The sequence below is a fragment of the Chiroxiphia lanceolata genome, chromosome 3 (assembly GCF_009829145.1).
Source record: "Chiroxiphia lanceolata isolate bChiLan1 chromosome 3, bChiLan1.pri, whole genome shotgun sequence".
NCBI classification, from domain to species: domain Eukaryota; kingdom Metazoa; phylum Chordata; class Aves; order Passeriformes; family Pipridae; genus Chiroxiphia; species Chiroxiphia lanceolata.
In genome coordinates this window covers 15657896-15678591 of record NC_045639.1, presented here as the reverse complement: position 1 = coordinate 15678591, position 20696 = coordinate 15657896, and the positions used below count along the sequence as shown (strand labels likewise).

Here is a 20696-nt window from a genome sequence, read left to right as displayed (position 1 = left end):
ATACCGCGTTTTGGTGCACACTTGAAGTACTGGACTTTTCCAACACTTCCATTGTTCTTTCCTTCTGGTTCATCTAGCTCTACACCAGCCCACTGGCCACTGGCAAATTCCGTTGTGCCACAAAATCTTAAGGTACCAACCTAAGACAAAAAGAAGCAACACAGAATGGTTTTTTTAAACATGTATTGTTCATGAGAATACGGTACAGGTCATGAAGGAGACAGCAAGTCATCTCCAAGCTTTTGATCTGAACAGAAATACAAACACAAACTCTCTCAGCTGTTGACATTCCTACCTTTCAACACCAGTCAATGCGTTTTCCAGGATGTCTTAGTCCTATTCTTCTATTTTGTATCAAACAACTTGGTTACAGACAGATCTCACAACAGACATTGAGACAGAAAGCTCTACTGTACAATACAACTCCAAGTCAGCAAGGTACAGGAGCACATGCCCAATGACTTTCACTGTCTTCCACAACAACAATTCCAGAATTATAGCTAGATACATAACAGTTTATATATTTATATATCTATTGCAAAGATTCAAGGGTAAACTTGAGAGCATAATTAATTTTTTCCCTTGGAAAAGATTCCTAAGTCTTTTACTCTTTCCTTATGATTAAAGAAACTCTGAAAAGCCAGCAAATGTTTTAAACATTTGTTGTTGCTTCAGTCTGTATTATAAACTGAGCAGATATGAAGAATATCAAGACAGACCAGTCTTGCTGGTGGACCTCAGTCTCTGAAAATACACATTTTATGTTCACACACTTCAACCAAACGGGGGAGGAATAACTAAAAGAGATGCATTTAACACTGATTTAAATTCATTTTTATATTAGATTTTTAAATTAGTTTTAGTAATAAAAACCTTTGATCCTTCAGGTTCTCAGTTTTCCTTATCTCATGTGAACTTAATATTATTAGTTCAATTTTGACTGTGACTTCACTGTTTAATCCATACCTCAGAGAGTAAATAGACAGAAACAATTTTTTTTTTTACCATAAAACCTTCCAGCTACTCTTTCTTACTGTTTGTAAAGAAATAAACATGACCCAGAGTCTGTTCTCTTATGATGAAGATCTCCTTTAAACTTAAGCATTATAGGCAGGTACATCACACTAATCTAGACAGACTTTTAAGCTCCCAACACAAGGATCAAATTCAGTCAGAGGAAGTTTGGCCAAGCTGTCTCACAGATTCCTCCAATTCCTCCACTTTCCAGGCACCAGCCAAAGGGCACTTACTGAGCAGAGAGAAGAGATCAGCCAGTATCTTAAACCGGAGGTGGAGATGGCAAAACTAAGCTCTAATTTTGCCCTAGGACTTGCACAAGCAAGGAGCAGAAGACATCTCTCACATGAGAAACAGAGCAGGAACAGGATGATAGAGTTTTCTCCCAGCTGCTAGTCTCCCTGCACTCGCATTTCATTGAGTGTCCATTCAGATCACATGTAATCTAGCACAGTAGGAGCTGCTGGAGCTGGGGGACCCCAAATCACATACACAAACACCTGTTTACACAGCTTCCTACCCTGAAAGACAATTTGAATGACAGGCACAGTAGGAATCAAGAGAGGAATCCATTTTCCCTCTGGCATCTACTGTGTTTGGCTTTCAAGCTTCATTAAAGCTGACATATTATGAGACTGCAGAAGCAAGAAAGAGAACGGGAACCCATAAACATTGCTCGTAAAAATGGTGCTGTTCCAAACCCCCTTGTCCCAGCTTCCAAATTCCAGGCAAGAAAAATGATCCAGGAGAAGGTTAAGAATGGGGAACCATTTTCATCATCCTGTTTTCACTTTTGCTCCACCCTGCACACATTTAGGAGTATCGAGGGGGAGGGGAAGGCAGGGCTGAGAACAACTTCTCCATTTAGACAAACGGAAAGAAAAGGAGTGGGAAGCAATGTGGGAGTACTGCACAACAGCTCCTTGCACAAAAGAAGGAAGGGAGGAAAGCTGACGTGGAAAAGGAAGACCAAAAGGCACAATTACATTCTTTCTTCCCACCTGCTGTAGGACAGCTTTGGCTCCCTTGAAGAAAAAAAAATCTAGCTGGAAAGCCCTGCTGGCCTTTGGCAGCGGCAAAGCAGCTTCCCACACTTGTAACGCTGTGTTGTACACAACACTGTAACAGCATAATCAATTAGAAAAAATAAAAGTAACCAAACCCAGGAAGTTCTATTCATACCCATAGTTTGTACATTACAGTACAAACAGCTCTGTGGGCCTTACTTGGAGGAAAGATACACAAGAGCACTAATTTCATCACTTTCTTGCTCTAAACCCTCCACTAACTTGCAGTTACATTATCTCCCCTGGCTTTCACTATGATTTCTGTTAAAGAAACTTCTTACTGCCTTGAAAGAATAAGATGCTTCCTGTAGGTACTTCAGTTAAAATGCCTTCTGCATAGCTAGTGACTCCTTCACCTTTCCTGACCTAATTTCAACACTACATCAAATGAAAATACAGAATGGAAACTGCTTCCCACCCTCAGTGGAGATCACTTCAGAACACTTCAGTCATGACAGTTACAAATCTGAAGTTATACTAGAAAAATTATTAAAGCTAAAGCTACTCAAAAATAAAATTTTGCTCACAAATGCCTTCAATATTTACCAGAAAAAAAAACCCTGAAATTCTTATAAGAGTTCTAGCACTCTTAAATTATTTCAGATCCCTTGCTATCAGAGGAAATAAAAGGTATGAATACTGACTGCAGTATTAATGTTATGATTTTCAAATTCATTTTTTAAAATGTGACTATCACAGTAGCTTCTAAAAAGCTATTCACATTTGAGATGGACTGCTATTAGCTACATTCTTATACTTCCACAGAACCATGTAACAACCCTGTTGGCACAGCACTGCTTCAAAGATTTTAGCTGCATTGCACCAGTGAAATTGGGTTACTATAGGCTAAGCAGAACTGAAGTTTTTTTCACTGCCTTCTAGAAACTATCAGGGGTACTTCATGAAAGCACACTCATAACAAAGCTGGGCAACTCAGAAAATAATCTGTGGCTTTTACCATCATTTTGATGTGACACCAAAAATGTTAATAAAAGCTGAGCCTGTCAAAAATCATTTAGAGATACAAAATGCAGCCCATGCCTGTCAAAACTGCTTTTCATAGTAATGACTTTATCAAACAACTGCTCAGTTTATTACTTTCTGTACCCAGTTCCTTGCTGCCATCCAGAGTTCAGACCTTCCACAAAGTATTTTAGACCCTCAAATTCGAGGTTTATCTCCAAAGGAGTAAATAAATTGACTCTCAGAAATTATGAGGGTAGTAGAAGGTTGGTCACCATACCTTCTGTCCTGCAATAACAACACGATCTCCCAGTTTCAGGCCAAGTGATAAAAGCATGGCCTTTCCTGTGACATGATCATAGTTTGGAATCATGGCTTTTGAGATGTCACATGAGAGAGGCACTGCATCCAGCAATATCTGCTTGATTTCTTTTGCACTGGCCGCTGCATCCGCCATTTCCAGTGGCATATCCACCGGATCAGGAACCACATCTGCTGGAATTTGCCCTTTGTCATTCTGTAGAAACATAACATAGCATAAAATTTAATGCTGTGACAAGATAAATCTGATTAAGCAAAACCATAGCATTTTATGAAGTGTTTAATCCTCTTTAATAGATATTTTTCCTAGAACATAACTATAAAAACAATCACATTTTCAAATAAGGATGCCAAAACATCCTTAGATAGATAAGCTAACATGTACAGTATCTTATTTTCAAAACTGACAAGCAACCAACATTTTTAATCTTAAGAACATTATTAGGACTTAGAACACATGAAAACAAAACACCTGTATGTAACTGTGTACCTAAACACAGACTTAAGAAAGCAAGTAAGAGTTCTGGTCTGTAATGCCAATACTGTAAAGCTACCTCCTCCCAAAGAATTTATCTTTATCCAGTGTATAGCTTATTCCTTGGTGAGGCTTATTCCAAATGTAAGACAGATTTTAATTAATATATGTTGCATGCACACAATACACAAATGTGATGGCTCACATAAATACTTGAATAAATCTGTTTGGGTTTATTTCTATACAGACTACCCTATGAGAGACGAACTAAGGACAGAGTCCTTTCCAAACACTTCCCATTCCCAGAAAGTAGTGATTGTGACTCCTCACGTGTCCTACACAACAGGACAAGTTGTTGGAGCAGCAGCTCCCCCGGAGTTAACCTCAACTCAAGGTCAGTTGCCCAGACAGCAAGTACTGTCAGGCTGTCAGCAAGTTCTACCTACGCTTTCTTCAACAAAGGCATTAGTGTGGATCTGCATCTATCTGCCAATTTTCACAAAGTTTGCAGAAACATAATTATCTCAGTCTTCCAAATTTGCCTCAACTGAGCCACTAGACTCAGACATTACCAGAAGCTCAAAGAGGGGATGATGCAGGACAAGATTTTATTTGGTTTGATTCCTTAAAAAACAGACTAGAAGTTCAACGTTCCCTGAGCCCCCTATCAATTTATCTCAGTGCTAGAAAATTATAATCCTTACTCAGCATTTACACTCTGCTGTTCTCATATAATCAAACTCTACACTGCCTCTGGCCAAAACTTTATTGTGGGATTGAAGAATCAAACACCTACCACTCCTGAAAAATCTACAGTCATTCTGAAGCAAAAGGTGAGCCCCATTCAACTCACATGACCTTAAAAACAGGATATTGCTGGGTTACAGTTGAGGAGGGAGTTTGTTTTGAGTTTTTAGTCATCACATTAGGATCGTTTTAGTCGCGTCGGTCGCACAATTCAGCCCACCAGGTGCCCTTCAAACCTCTGTGCCAACACAAGGCAGGGGCAGAGCAGAGGCAAGAAGGCAAAGTGGGCACAGTGGAAGCCCAAGGGTTGCTCTTCTCAAGGGCAGAGCCACCTTTGCCAGCTCAGAATGCTTGTGCAACTATAAAGCGGCGTTCCCTGTGATCAACAGACTCCTAAACACACAGCTGCCAAGGAATTTGAAACAGATGCATGCACACTAAATAAGGAGACAAAGAAAACCAGCATTTTTAAAGAGATCTAGATTGACTATCATGAAGAATTGTATGAACAATAATGTTCCAGAAGATTTCACACCATAAAACAATTACTTTTGAGTACTCTTAAAACAACTATAATTTCTCATTAAAAAACCCCAACCTGCATTTAAAAACAGGGAACTGAGATACTGTCTCTGCCAAAACAGAAAACACTCCAAGCCCTCCCTCCCCAAAAAACCAAACACAAAAAACAATCAAACCCCAAGACTTGTAGCTACACACATATAGCAACACTTTACACTATAACTTAGGCCTATTATTTGGTTACTAAGCAGAGCAGTTGATGTTTATGTGTTATCAGTTACTCATGCTAAGACCAGGCTTACTGCTAAGCAGTACACTGAATTTCTGGAGGGTACAGATTGCATTCCTCTATTTCTGAAAAGATCCACCACTGCCATGACAACTGTTGCAAGACACAAAGGAGTATTAATAAATGAAAGCTCAAACAACAAAGAGAAGAACATCCTGAAAGCTATTTGAACTAATGAACTAGACTGTGACAGAAAAATACAAACTTCAACACACAAGTATGACAAAGCAACAAAATCATCCACTATGAGCTATAAATATTTTTTTCTGAGGCACTCTCACTCCACATAACATATTTTAACTAATCAAAATCCTGGACAGACTGTTCAGTTTTTCCAGGTATTTTTTTCACCTTTTGGTGAATCTACAACCTAACTCCTTACCCTAAAGGCAGGATTTGCTCCATGTTCCAGTAAACACTTGACAGCTCCTGTACATAGGTTAAATGCAGCAATATGCAAAGCTGTTCCAAAATCAAAATCACTACAGGTGGCATCCACATCTGCAATTAAACATCACATGTGAGGTGTGCAAATCTGTTACGTGAACATTTCACCCTACAGATGCCTTGAGAGGGCATTCAGGTTTTACAGTCTATGTTAACATTTATACAGAGACACCATGATTTACGTACCAAATGCATACGAGAAGCAATTCTACACAGAATATCAACCTTATCTGCATCTATCTACTCATATCATGAAACAACCTGGAAGACGAATATTTACTTTCACTCATTTTCTAATACTGATGCAACTGCAAAATTGCTGGTGTTCAGGATGCTCCATCTACTGTGCCAAGATTAACGAGTGACTTTAGGTTTGCACATAATTTAATGTTTCGGAAACATTTTATTACTTCTAGGTGTCAAATGTTAAAATAAGATGCATCTTCAACCAGTTGTTTTCCTCTGTGAGCAGGCAGCAGGGCAAGGGAAAACTGATTACACCTCTGCTTTACACTGATTTAATTACTAATGGCCAAAAACAAAGTAAGAGCTGGTGATTTTTATAATTTCATTGTTTTTAAAGAATTGCACTCAGAAGGGTCTCGCACTGATAATTTGGAAAATGGAGCACTGCATTTGATTAGAAGAGATTTAGCATAATATATATTTCCATCAGTTGTTCCCGATATATCTTTCACTCTGCTATGAAGTTATTACTGTTCTACAAGATTGGAGTTTTAATGCCTGTTTAGTCTGAGGCTCCTCTCCTAAATTACACAAGAGAGATGTCATTTTGAGTCAATTATGTATATGGCTGTTAATTAAAAATTCCAGCTGATTTAGTACACAAACCAAAGGACAACAAATATTAGCAATAATGTTCCAACTTGAAATCCTGGTGAGGAATATAAAATTTTCCACCCCAAGGCTGTACAGTTTCCTAGTATTTTCCAGTATCAGTCTCTGTTCCAAGAGACACTAGCCCTTCTCAAATATAAGCAAAGTATATCCCATCTGTATCAACATCCTTATATAGTTATACTAACTGAACATTTTCAGGGTAAATAAAACATCAGCACATAGAGAAGATATATAAATACATATGTCTGTATAGATACGTTAAGTTCACACATACTAATAAGGATCGACTCTGAATTTTATAAAGATCGAAGGTAAAAAATTTGGGATCGAAATTTAACAGTTTTACAACTCTGCTAATTGAACACAAACTTGGCATGAAAAATGACTGCATTCACATGCCTCAGTCATAATGACAGCTACGCATGTAGATGTACACCAAATGTCAGAAGACATTACCAGTTTAAAACCAAGTAGAAGCTGTGCAGCTGTATACAAGCATTGAAACTTCCACGTTCAATGCGACTGTCAAGTATTTTCTGCACACATAGGAATCAATTTGCAGAAATACTGATCAGTAACATCAGCTACTGAGCCAGCAACCGTTGCATGTACTCCTACTTTACAAAATAACTGATGCGTAATTTGGGGGTTTTTAATTAGACTGTGTGACTTCCTCAGACCTGACAGCTTCATGCTTAAGAGTTTTTGAACAGTTCTCTTACAATTGTGATCTAAGTGGGCACAGTACAGGTGACAAAAAGTAACACATAAGTATCAAATGTTATCGAGTGTGATAAACAAAGTCTCGAGTTTCTATAAGTTTTTGAATAATAGTTTATTATATGGAAAAAGCAAGCAGCTGGCTGGGTGACAGAAATGGGGACCAGTTTCCCAAATCTGCACGCCTGCTACAAGGTACATTTAGTATTTATCTTAGCTACTTCATGCATATTAATTATATCATATACATATACATTCTACAGGTTTTTGCTAAGTATTTAATATATGGGTTTTCTTACAGCTAAAGCTAAAAGGGTTATCTCTACAACCGGTCATAATTAATGCATTCGTGGACGAACAGGCGCCTAAAGATTTAAAGTTCTACTATATTTTATTCTTAGGATAGTAAGGAAGTTTTAGGCCTCTTGACCTTGTGTCTGTTTTATTTCTTTATGTAACTGTAATATTTCTTTATTTAACTGTAATTAAGTTTTACAATCCATTTGTTTTATTTTGATGTAATCACCCATTTGTTTCACGAATCACAATTATTTATTTATCACACCAGTAACTACCCCCAAACTATCTAGAGGAACTTAATATGCAGCAATGGTCTGTCATTAGCAACCCCTGCAGGTTACAGTCACTGTCTAACAGCACCCTACAACGTTTCTAATTCTTAGACCTTTAACAATCTTTGTATTTAAAACCTCTAAAAATCCAAGATGAAACTATCGCTCTATTGTAACAACTGAGGAGTAAATCTGCATAAAGAATTTAATTGCAGAGCGTCACAAAGAAAATAAGTTTAGCAGCAAATCAAAGGGAAACACCTGTCCTCCACAATGGTGTCTGAGCTTCAATACACCACTGTCTTGAAAAGTTATTTATACACTAACAACCATTTTTTCTCCAGTTCAGTATATGGATCCAGTCAAAGCATATTTGCCTTCTACATACGTTCTCCCTTCTCTGCAAACTGCCTGATGAAGTACAGAGCTAAAATTATTCTTTTTATTAATTCAGACCATCCGCTGTTTTCATGCCACAGCGCAAATAATTTTGTACGTTTCCTGAGATAAAAAACATCAGCTGCTTATCCAAGAGCTGTCAACTTCTGAGAGGTTTAACCAGAGTGGTTTCCTTGGAAATGTAAGCAAAGTCCCACCCACCCCTTCTCCAGGCACTGCACAGGAGGAGATGAGAACACCAAATGCAAATGAGGTCTGAAAGAAGACCTAAACTGCCGATGCAAATTACGGACACCGGGCTATTGAAACGTGATGTGGACTTAACTACTGTGCAGTCTCATTCTGTCTTTTGTTACCAACCTACGTTTGTCACTTCTTAAGCACCGTCATACCAGTAACAGCGCTGTTTAACAATTACCTCCATGGTGATTCATGCCTTGTGTACTCCAAAAACCTACCAGCTTTTCAGAATTTTGAGACAGAGCCTCTAGGTACGACTAACTAAAACAGGGCATTAATCATTTTGCAAAATGGGAAAATCAAAAGGATATTCAGTAGAACAAATTAACATTTGTACCATTTTAGTATTAAAGTTCCTTGCTGGTTTTGATGTCCTGACCAAATTAGGAACAAACTGTTCTGGTTTAGAACCATTTCAATATTTCCATTTGCATTAGTATAAATAGGGCTCCAATTACTAATCCTTCACAGTATCTTTCCAAAAGGTATTATCTCTTTATGCCCAACACTAAAGTCAACTATTCCTTACGTATGACCACCTACATAGCCCAGAAACAGGAAAAATGGGCATGTCAAAATTTCCTCACTCCCTGTTTTTCCACATGCCATTGCCAAATCCCCACTTCTCCCTTACTCTTCTCCAAGCATGTCAAACATACTTCTCAATGTTTAAGCAATCTTAAAAATCGTAAGAATTTACCAGAATAGTCACATCTTCCATTTTCTGCAAACAGTCTCTTAGTCCTCAACAATTTAGAATTAATTACTTAAATTGATAACTTAGAATTAGTTTGCTTTCCATTCCATTTGAAACTTCTCTACCATCTTATACAAAGCTCACATTTAAAAACCAGCAACAGAAACACTGCAGTAAACCCCTAAAAAACAGGTAAAGGGAAAAAGGAACCAATGAGGTTGACTAAAAGAATATGAAATTATTTATGTATAATGGATAAACAAACCCCACGCTTAAAAGGGCACTATGCACCAGCTTAAGGTCTACAAAACATGGACAAGTGCATGAAATAAAGGTAACAATGCCTACCTTTTGGCTTTGCATTTTTCAAAATAACACTGATCAGTTCTGGAACATCAAAGTAGGCAGCATAGTGCAAGGCATTCATATTTGTCCAGCGGCTCCGTAAGCTGCTATCAGCACCCAAATCAATAAGCTGAGTGGCAAATTTTACAGCAGTTTCAACATCACCTGCAAGATAAATTGTGGAAAATATGCAATAGTGATTGATTTAGTTGACCTCAAAAAACATACACATGTTTATGTGTAGCACAAAAGATACATTAAACCCTTCAAGCTCACAGCAGAACAATTACTATGCCTTTGGTTTTAGGATTAGGATGCAGAAATCTTTGGGTTTTATCATAAAGGGCTGAAATCTCTACTATAGTGTACAATAGCACTACTTGTTTTTCTCTAATGTAAATAATGTGTCAGTCATCAAACCCAGGAATTTTAGTATCTGATAGAAGAAAAAAAAATTACACATCACAATGCTGAAGTTTACGTTAAAAGATCTGCCAACAGCAGAAAAGACAACCTATGCCAGACCTCACCCAAATTTACTTCAAACTCAGAGGAGAAGTGGGTTCAGGTCAACCAAAAAGTAACACAACATAGAAAAGCTAATAGGAGTACTCAATACAGGAGTTAAATATGCTCTCATTTCCAGTATTTATGATCATAATAATGCAAAGTTTACTGTTCTCTTCTGATATGAACAGACTGAAAGAAAGCCAGTCACCTAAATGTTCTAGTGTTCTAGCTTCACTGCTGTAGGAAAACCATAGCTTAGCTTGGAGTTTGTACCTTGGTCTGAAACTGCCTTTGCTACATGAAATATATGTTCAATCTGGTACTATTGTTTGCAATACCTATAATACCTATACTCAACCTATACAGCCACAGCTGTAACTGTGCTGCAGTTCTGTACCTTTCCTTCTGATGGCCACTAGAAGAGACAAAACCAAGCACTAAAAAAAAAAAAAAAAAATCTACTGCAAGTCAGTGGGATTACTTTTTGTGAATTAATTAGCTTTTTACATCTATAATGACATTTCTTTACTCACCAATACCATGAGCTCCTGATTTGCAAGTGTAATGCAAGAGAGTCATATCAGTCAGTCCATCTCTGTCATTCACATTGCAACCCCTTTTAATGATCTGACAAGCAAATGGAAAACAAGCACATTTTAGCTCTGGCATATCTCTGACATCAGTAGCTATTCATATGTTATTTCAGATATATTGACTCTTGGATTCATTCCAGTGGCTAATTACAAAGAAGCCTGCCAGAATAGACTCTTAACTGCAGAACTGACCAACATACACAAACGTAATAAATAATATTTATATCATTATATATGCATATCATTAACCTTCATTATTTGCAGATTTGAAAGACTCTTTAAATTATTCCTTCTAACATATACTTCACATGCTAAGAAGTTAACTGCTTAACTGAACAACAGGAAAATTACTTACAAAGCTCTCCCCTTGTTCTTTGATCTCTCAACAATACCCCCTCGTCCCCCCCAAAAAAGCCCTCAGTTATACTACAGTAGGAAGAATCTTAATTCTACTTCCACACCTGTCCAGAAAAGCCCATAATCCAGAAGAAGAAGAAAAAGAAAGTAGGATGGAATTACTAGAAACAAGATGTCTTCTGAAAGCAGCTTATTGTATGGTGCAAAAAGATTTCAGTTCCTATCTCATTTTTGCCTTGGAAACACCGCACTTAAGGTCATGCTTTACCCCAACTTCATATATTGGAGTGTGGGATTACTGCTAAGCAGGAAACTGAAACACCAAGGTGAAGAGTCTCCACACAACTGTCTTGAGGAGAAACACTGTTTGTATCATCTATGCAAACATACTGAATTTTCATCCATCATCTTTCTCTTTCCAAATAAAAGCTGACAACGTGAAATACAAGGCATGATCAGTCAGTACTTGTTAAAAGGCAGAAAGTGTATCTGCCTTTATGATTAGTTCTGCTTCTCAATGAACTCGTTTTATTCGTTGTAAACACATACTTAACACTGAAAGCATTCAAGGATCTTCATTTATACCTCACCTCATTCCCAATAATATCAATATTCTGCTGGACCTGTGGAACCCACTGCCTTAAGATAGCAAACAATTCAGAAACTGATGTTTTGGGGTCAAAAAGTATTTCTTGGCATGCTGCATCATTGGGATCGAAGAAGGAAAACTCTGTTAAAAAATAAAAAAGGAATCATTACGTGCAATCCTGAGTTTTAACATGCATCTAGTTTTTCAAACTCAGAGGCAAAGAATAGCAGAGAGAGTCACTTCACTACACATCACACTGTAGGAGTCAGAATGCTGAATTAATTTAGAAATTTTTTTTAACATGTGGTCTAATCCTTTAATATAAGATCTTGACTATACTTCTGAAAAAGCTTTGAATCAGCAACCAATGCAATGATACTGCAAGAGTGATTTTAAGTTTAGGCAAGAAGTAACAGTGATGCACAGTGATTGTGCTAATAAGGGTTTAACTGTTGTCCAAGTCAGCCAAAAGCTGCAGACCTAAGCTGTTCCCAAGCACAGACAAGCCTATGGATCTCTCAGTGATCAAATGCATACATGATCTCTCCATATGCTACAAAACGTGTTTTCCTTCTTCTTCTGCCATCACAGCTTACATAAAACACACCAAAATATAAACCCATGTTCAAATCAGGAAGGCCTTCTATGGCCTCCACTATTTTCAGATATATCTTGAATGCATCAATCCCAGCTGGTGGCAGCTGCAGGTAACAAACAGCTTCAAAAATTAAGGTACCAAACCAAGATTAGAAAAAAAAATACATTTTGGAAGATTTTAAGCCTCATGTTCTTTAAGGTAACCCAAAGTATAAGTGTATGAAACACCTCGTTATAAAAGTATCATACATCATGTTACTTAGAGGTGTACGTGTGTGCATGCATATACACACAGCCTACTTTAAATTTGTGGAATTTCTTCCAGCTCTGGAAAATTATATGAAAGAATCTGGACAGCAATGGCTATGAGGAGAGGGAATGGAAGCAGAACCTACTGCCATCAGCAAATGACTGAATCATGGCAAACACTGAACTTTTACCCCTGCTGCAGCTATCAGGGAGTTGCCTTTTAGAAAGGTTTGAGATAAATGTACAATGTCAGCTCACATCAACTGCAGACACACAGCTCTTAGACCAGACATACAGGTTAAGCAAAACAGGGCATCAGCCATCTGGGTATGACATGGTATAAACAACCTCTGGATGAATCATCCCACCTTTCCCCAAAAACAGCATACCTGACTTCTAGATTGGATTAACAGATAAAAGCACCTCCAGAGCTCACTTCCTGGCTATTTAGAGTTTCTCTAACTGCACAGCCTTGGTTCAACAAGAATGGAAAAGGAGGACAACACTGATATTTAACATAAATCTTTATTTGCACCTAGCATATAAAAAAGCAAACCCCTCATCTCCCAGCACTACACCAAGTGTGCTTCTTCCCTATATCCCATGCACTGACACACAGCTACTGATTTATCTACTAATATTTACCTTCCACATAAACCACAGCTGATCTACTCCTGAAAGCCATGAAGTAAACAGACAACTAGACAGCAAGTTTAATGATCTTGCATGATATTCACAACTCTTAACTCAACCAGGAAGATTTCTAGCTACAAACCTGAACCAAATTATATATCAGAAATCAACTCTAGCAGACTGTTAGAATCAGCATGCTAGGGTAAAAACCTGACCACTATATCAAGTTCTAATAACAGCCATCCTAAGAGCTTAACAGGTGATCAGCTGGAGTCTTTGCAAACCAAAAATCGTTACAGAAAACCTGTTTAAACAAAGAGTTTCATGAAAGGATGACAATGACATCTAAGTATTTTAAAACACTACTTCCTCCCCCTCTGTCTTTCCCATGTATTGATTACAGTGTTCAACTGTACAGGAGATATAAATGCACTGAATGTAATGACCAAGAATCTCTCCCTGTCACAGTTTAACCTCCTTTACCCAGATTCAGTAATATTACTGTTACACAGGTGACAGCAACCTCCTATAAAATGAATTTTTTTATTCAGTGAGTAGGCACAGATTGAGTAGAACAGATAGTAGTGATATTGTGGTGTTATTGGAAGATATCACAACACAACAATGTTTGAAAAAGGCGAAAGGAAATTTTTTCTAAGGGATAAGAAAGCAGAATGGAATAAGTCATGGCAGTACTTCCAGTAGACTAGGACAGACAAGTTATGAGAACACAGCTAAACCCTGTAAAGACACATGTTCATATACTAAAATATATCATATGGAACAGTTAAATTCCCAACCTGTGCTAACTTATAAAATGGGTCTCTAGAGTGCCGAGTCTGTCAAAGACAGAACATTACATGTATTTATTTTTTCTGAATACAGCTGATTACTCTAATCAAGGCATGGGAAAAACAGATGTGGAGGCAGTAATTTTTAAGGTATACAGATGCTATTAACACCTTCTGCAACATTCAAAGGCATTCTAATTGTAGCTATCAATGAAGGTTCTTACCTACAGTGATATTTTAATATATTACATATCCTGTTTAAAATTTTATTACGATTTACACATGTGAAGACAAACAAACATTATTCTGATCACTGATCTTGCTAGAATTTTCTACCATTCATTTTAGTCCTTACCACCACAGACGTGTATGCTTCCACAAGAAATATCCCCTTACAGCCCATACTGAAAGCACAACAAAGAGTGTAACTCTAGAGGTTTTAAATGTGATGTAGATTAACTTCACTTACTTATTGCAATTTTACATCTTAACACAATATCTAATTCTACATTGGGATCTTAAAAATTCTACCAATACCTGACCACATACAGAGAAAAGGAAAATATATTATTTAATATGTATGCAATAAGAAAAAAGGAAAAAGCGTGGGTCTTCATCTTTCATCTCCTTTAACCAAGAATCCATTTCACAAGCAGAAAACTTTTCTGAAATGAAGAAATAAGTTGAGTTGATAGTTTTTCTTAAAACTTATTATTCTAATTTATTTTCTGCCCATCACAAATTTATTTTCTGTTACAAGTACATACCACAGTCTGAAGGCATTGGTGCTGCAGCAACAGAAAAAGTAACAGATGTTTCAGAGTTTGGGAATAAGAACCGTTCTCTTTCAATGAGGGAATCTCCTTCTAAGGAAGGTTCTGGGAGATCCTCTATGGTCATCTTCTAGAAAGACACTTTAGGAGGGGAAAAAATTAATAAATAACCTCATTAGAAGGTTCTATTGTAGTAAGATATAATGTGTAATCAGACTAAAATCTTTCCTTTCTCCAAACACAAACTATTCCTACCATTACATTCTTACAAACTAATAAAGTCAATTAGTAAATCCAGTAGAGTATGGTGTCAAGGTTAGCCAACTTTTGGTTTTCACTTCCATCCCTCACTTTGCACATTGTTAATGGAAAACATCACATTTCTCCCCAGTCTTCCAACTGAGGAGTAAAGAAAATAATAATGCTACAATATAATCAGCAAACACACAGTGATGATAAATGGATGAGTGTATTTCACAGCTTCATGAAAACATGGACATTAAGTACCTGTCCTCACACTCTGCATGCATATTCCCTTCCTTCACCATGAGCAAGAACATGCTACCATCTACTGTTTTCTCCTCTTTTAAAATTCTCAGCTCTTTAATCTTCCCACACACAGCTGGAGACAATTCATCACCACGTGATTCACTCCTGGACTCACGATTCCATATCAGCTCCTTTCCCAGCTTCTCCCCTTGATGTTTTAAAATAGCACACTTACCACAGTGTTGTAACCTCCACCCTGGTGTTGTTTCCAGTCAACTTTTCAGGCCTTACAGCAATCTAGGAGAGAGAATAAATACTAAAGGGCCATACAAAGTTATAGCGACACAATTTAACAACCAGCCCAAGTTACATTCTAGTTATGGTTCACAGGCTAAGATCAGAGGAGAGCTGGCATTTGTAAGACATTTTATCAGGCAAATTCATTAAGAAATAAGAAAACATTATTCTTAATAAAACCAGGCATTACTGCACTATTGGAGACTACATCTCACAGTCGAAAAACTGCAATTCTGCATCTTGAATTATCATTATTAAACACTCAGGGTAAAAGCAATGCTTCTACTAAACAAACTACATTTTTATTCTGGAGATTGCTATACAGTGGTCTTTTTTCAGTTAATTTGCTTAGAAAAGCAAAGAACTCGTGGAGCTTCAAGGAATGTTTGTTTTTACTACATTTAATCTACACACAAGTAAATAGGAAAAATTAGAAAGAAAAGAAGTAGTCTCTCTTTGAGACTTATTTTGGGTTTTGCATCTAACACACAACAAGCTAGATAACACATTTACTCTAATATTTCCCCAGATTAATATGTCACTATTTGGGAACCTCACATAATCTGCACGCTAATACAAAAGGCATTGTAGCAGTGGTTTACAGATGCTGATCTTGAAGTAAATAACTTAAAACCTCCTTTTCTTGCACACTATACACAGCTCACCCTTTCCTCAAGTTGAAAAAAGAGATCCACATTAAAACAGTTCATTTTTCTCCAACTAGTTTATTTCCTTAGTCTTATGCAACTGTAGAAACCACATGCTGGCACAAAGGGAAGATCAAGGAGGAGGCCACTGGGAAGGACAGGACTATTTTTTCCCACAGCATTATCAAATTGCATTGGCTTATGTGTTCTTTCATGTAACAAAGCCCAAAATATCACTAATTATTTCAATTAAAAATATCACTACTTATTTCAATTATTATTTTCTTACAGTAAGGGAAAGTTTAGAGTTTATATTTCAAAGGCTTTATAGCCATCATAAACATGACAGCAACAGCTTTCTTGTATGAGGGACTAGAAAGTCTTTTAAGCTGCAAGTCACTAATTAAATTTCTTTTGAAGGGCAACAATGAAATTAATCTGCTACCATCTGATATTTGTTCTGAGGCTATGGAAAAACAAAACAAAGCTTTGTAAAACACATGAATCCACAAGAGTTTTTCACAGGTAGCACATCAGACGCTCTCACAAAACGCACAAAGGAACAAGTAAAATGCATGAGTATAGAAGAGGTATTAGTTGAACCTGTTAAGCTGGAAAAAGACACAAAAGAAATTATAAGCCTTTTGCACAGTGCTACCAGCACAACACTGAGGAAACAAAAGAAACATAATGAAAAGTAGCCAGACCCAGTTGAGCAGATGGTGACAGGAAGAAGTGAGGTTTGTCAAGTACGATGACATAAGTTGCTGGAACTAGAAATCAACAAACATTTGAAAATTAATACAGAAAAGACTGTTCACTGCACACAGGAAAGCAGACCAAACAGAACAGAACCTGTTCAAGTATCCAGGGAATCTTCTACTCTCAGGGGCCATAGGCGAGAACACGATCTGTCACACGAGTGAAAGGAACTGAGCACTCAAACTGCCAAAGCAAAGCAGGCAGGGAAACAACCTGTGTTGTCAGGTAGGTGACACAGAGACCCAAGTGCTACAATGCATATGCTGACCCAACTCCACACAGAACAGCTTCACGTTTCCACAGTAGTGCCAACAACCCCCACCCAAATGTGCACATCCTCACACCCCATGGGATTTGAATTTGGCTCTAGAAACGTATTATCATGTCATGACACACTACTGAACCAACAATGTCAAGGCAACACCCAATGTTCTGCACCCATGACCACTCCAGAGGCTGCTACCTCAGGTGTAAGAACATCACAACTAGTTAACACCACACATGCACACCTGCAAAAGCAAAGGGAAAGCAAAAGGTTGAAAACTATTTCAAAGCAATGGAAAAGGCAAACAGACACTGTCCTCATAATGACTTTTGCTGTCAGCAAAAACACAACTGCGTGAGGTATTAACAAAACCGAAGACATACAGATTCAGGTGAGAAGTCCTGGTGAAGTGGAATGGAAGGTATTCCAAAAAGAGCAACGATTTTCCTATATTAGTAAGGAGAGTTTAGAGAGACAGAAACTATCAGAAAGATCCAATAAAAGACAGAATTATTCTGTTCACAGAATTGACAAACTACCACGAAGCACAGTTTAGCATAGCAGAGAAAGTATCATACTTACTACTTGCCAGCCATACGTTCTTCCAACTGAATTATATCTGAAAATGAAAAAATAGAAATATCATTAAAAAAAAAACTTGAAGGAGCCATCAGACGCACATGCACTTCAGTAGACAAAACTGAAGAACAACTACAAGTTTCCTGATATCCACACATTACACAGGAGTGCATTGTAGCATATAGAAAAAAAAAGTTGCATAATACAGGGTCCAACTTTTTCATGTACTCTAGAGCTTGTAATTTGAGATTTGTGTTAAAGCACAAAGCCTTCCTGCAAGCATTATAAAGACCTGCAAACACTAGAGCACTTGAAGTGATAACACACGGTTGTGCTAGGCTTTGATAGCTGAACCTGTCACAAATGTGATGCTATTTTTGACAACAACCACATATAATGGACTCCTTACCATGTACTTAGATGTTCTCAAGAAAAAATATTAAGTCCAGAGAACAAGTCTCTTGCACGTACACAACCTGTCCACTTCATAACATTTACAGCACGAGTGGCAGACACGTTACATGTGTGCAGGTACACTCAGGACTGGTTTTTCAAGAGGTGTGTGGGGCCCTCTTGCAACATAGCAGTGTTTTCACAGAATCACAGAATTGTTACGGTTGGAAGGCGGCCCTGGAGATCATCTAATCCAAGCCCCTGCCAAGGCAGGGGCATCCAGGAATGTCTCCAGAGAGGGAGACTCGACGACCTCCCTGGGCAGCCTGTCCCAGTGCTCTGCCACCCTCCACGTAAAGCAGTTCTTCCTCATGCTGCGGCGGAACTTCTCGTGTTTTAGTTTATGGCCATTGCTCCTCCACCTGTCACTGGGGACCACCAAAAACAAGTCTGGCACCATCCTCTCGGCACCTGCCTTTGAGGTATTTATATGCATTAATGAGTTCCCCCCTCAGTCTTCTCCAAACTAAGCAGGCCCAGTTCCCGCAGTCTCTCCTCACGAGAGAGATGCTCCAGTCCCCTAACCATCTTTGTGGCCCTCCGCTGCACCAGCGTTTTGACAAGCTGGAGGATTCAGGGCGCTCAGCTTCTGCGGCTCTCCGGGCCGGCTCTGCTCGCTCGGAGCCCTCCCCGTCACCTCCCCCAGCGGACGGGCACGCACCGCTCACAACACTGCGGTGTTCTCACAGCGAACCCTTGGCGGCCGGGGGATGCTCCCAGTGAAAACTCCCGGGGCCGCAGCCCCCCCCGGCCCGTGCTCCGCAGCCGGGCGGGCGGGGCGGGGGGGGCCAGGCCGGCCGCGGCCCGCCCGCTGCGGGGGCCCCTGTGCCGCCACCCCGCCCCCACTGCGCGCCGAGGGAGGGCGGGAAGCACCGGGAAAGCACCGGTGGAGCCCCGAGAGGCGCCGGCCCCGTCCCTTCTCCCAGCCCTACCTGCTCTCGGCCGAGCGCGGCGGGCGCTGCCGGGGCCTCCCCCGCCCGCAGCCCAGGGAGCCGAGCGCGGCCGCGGGCCCGCCCACCGCCAGGGGGACACGCCCCTTTTCCACCACCTCGGCCAATCGGCGGCCAGCACCGCCCGCATCGCCCCACCCCTTCCCTCTCGGCCACGCCCCCGCGCGGGCGGCGGGGCGGGAGCGGCAGCGCGGGGCAAGTGCGGGACGGGCGGCATTGGAGTGGGATGCGCATCCCTGCCCTGCCCAGGGGAAACAGGGATGCGGCAGCGAGGAGAGACGGCGGCACGGCGCTTCCCGCCGCGCGGTGTCAGCGCACTGCCCGCCGCGCCAAGGCACGAGGGCCCCAGTGGCACATTTCAGCACCACAGCTCAGGAATTTGGACTCCCCAGTTATTCCATTAACCAGCTGGAGGGACGAAAGGAGCAGCTCCCCGAGAAAGCTTTTCAAAGCGTGCTTATCCCGTGCTGTAAAACCTAATAAGGATCTAAATCCAAAGATCGGTAATCTCCGGGAAACCCGTGCAGTGGTAAACCCATCTTCATACGACTTGAGCCCAGGCTGCTTGAGGGGAGTTTGACCTGAATAAAAGCTCAGCCGAGTCCTGCTGTATTTTTATGCTCAACGTGGGTTACTATTAAGTAAATATAACTGGTGTTTACAATCTGGTTTTTGTTGTTGTTTTCCCAATGATAAAGGGAGGGGGAGAGGACAAATAATAGTAATGACAAGTGGAAATTACCTCAAGTGAACTACTCAAAAGGTCAAGAGTTGCAAGCTCTCTCAGATCCCAGACACTAGAAGGTGGTGAGCATGAAATCGCATTTGTGAGAGTAAACGTGACACCAGATGGCTAGAAAAAAAAAGCTAAGACAATTCTTCCACTTCTTAGAAATGTTCCATGCTTCGGAAAAGGCAAAGAAAAAATTGTATTCCAGGAAAATGGAGGCCTGCTATTTTCACCTCAAAGGTACTTAGGTTATACTTCAAACTCTTTTTCTAAAGACAAGGATGTAAACAAGATCAAATGTGAGCTTAGTAGTGGCAGTTGATGTTTGCGTTTTTTGAGATGCATGATGCTCTGGGCAAAGGAAATGTTTTACTGCTGATTCTGAATAATGGAATTTAGTGAAGTGCCTGAAATGGAAATTATTAGCAATTCTGGAGAAGGCTAGAATTTAGGACAACTTGAGTGGAGGTAAAGCACAAGCACAGGGGAAACAGTGCTAGGTAGAGCTGAATGCAAAGTCCTGAGCTGAGGAAGGTTACTGATGAGATCCTGGAATATTATTCTTGGAACTAATCTTTGTTTCATATTTTCCTTTAATGACTTTGGCAGGAAAAAACAGCAAACTGATGAGACAAAAAACCAAAAAAAGGAAAGAATTGCTGTTAAGAAGGAATGAACTGATAAGACTGATATATGGGATCATTGTATGGAAGTGAAAGATGCGGTTGTAGTCGACAGCTACACAATGAG

At 39.5% G+C, this 20696-nt stretch overlaps 1 protein-coding gene across 1 annotated transcript in view; it reads right to left on the bottom strand.

Moving 5' to 3' along the window:
- The window catches only part of CLIP4 (CAP-Gly domain containing linker protein family member 4), a 33262-nt gene extending 13988 nt beyond the window's left edge, over positions 1–19274 (bottom strand). Inside the window, exons 1-10 of the mRNA XM_032683198.1 lie at positions 19199–19274; positions 17817–17853; positions 15499–15560; positions 14769–14915; positions 11733–11872; positions 10726–10819; positions 9686–9847; positions 5784–5902; positions 3328–3564; positions 5–140 (exon numbers count right to left, since the gene is read on the bottom strand). Of these exons, the coding sequence (XP_032539089.1) occupies positions 5–140; positions 3328–3564; positions 5784–5902; positions 9686–9847; positions 10726–10819; positions 11733–11872; positions 14769–14901 (1021 nt within the window). The 5' untranslated portion in view covers positions 14902–14915; positions 15499–15560; positions 17817–17853; positions 19199–19274. The remainder of the gene's footprint in view (positions 1–4; positions 141–3327; positions 3565–5783; positions 5903–9685; positions 9848–10725; positions 10820–11732; positions 11873–14768; positions 14916–15498; positions 15561–17816; positions 17854–19198) is intronic.
- Positions 19275–20696: the final 1422 nt, after the last annotated feature.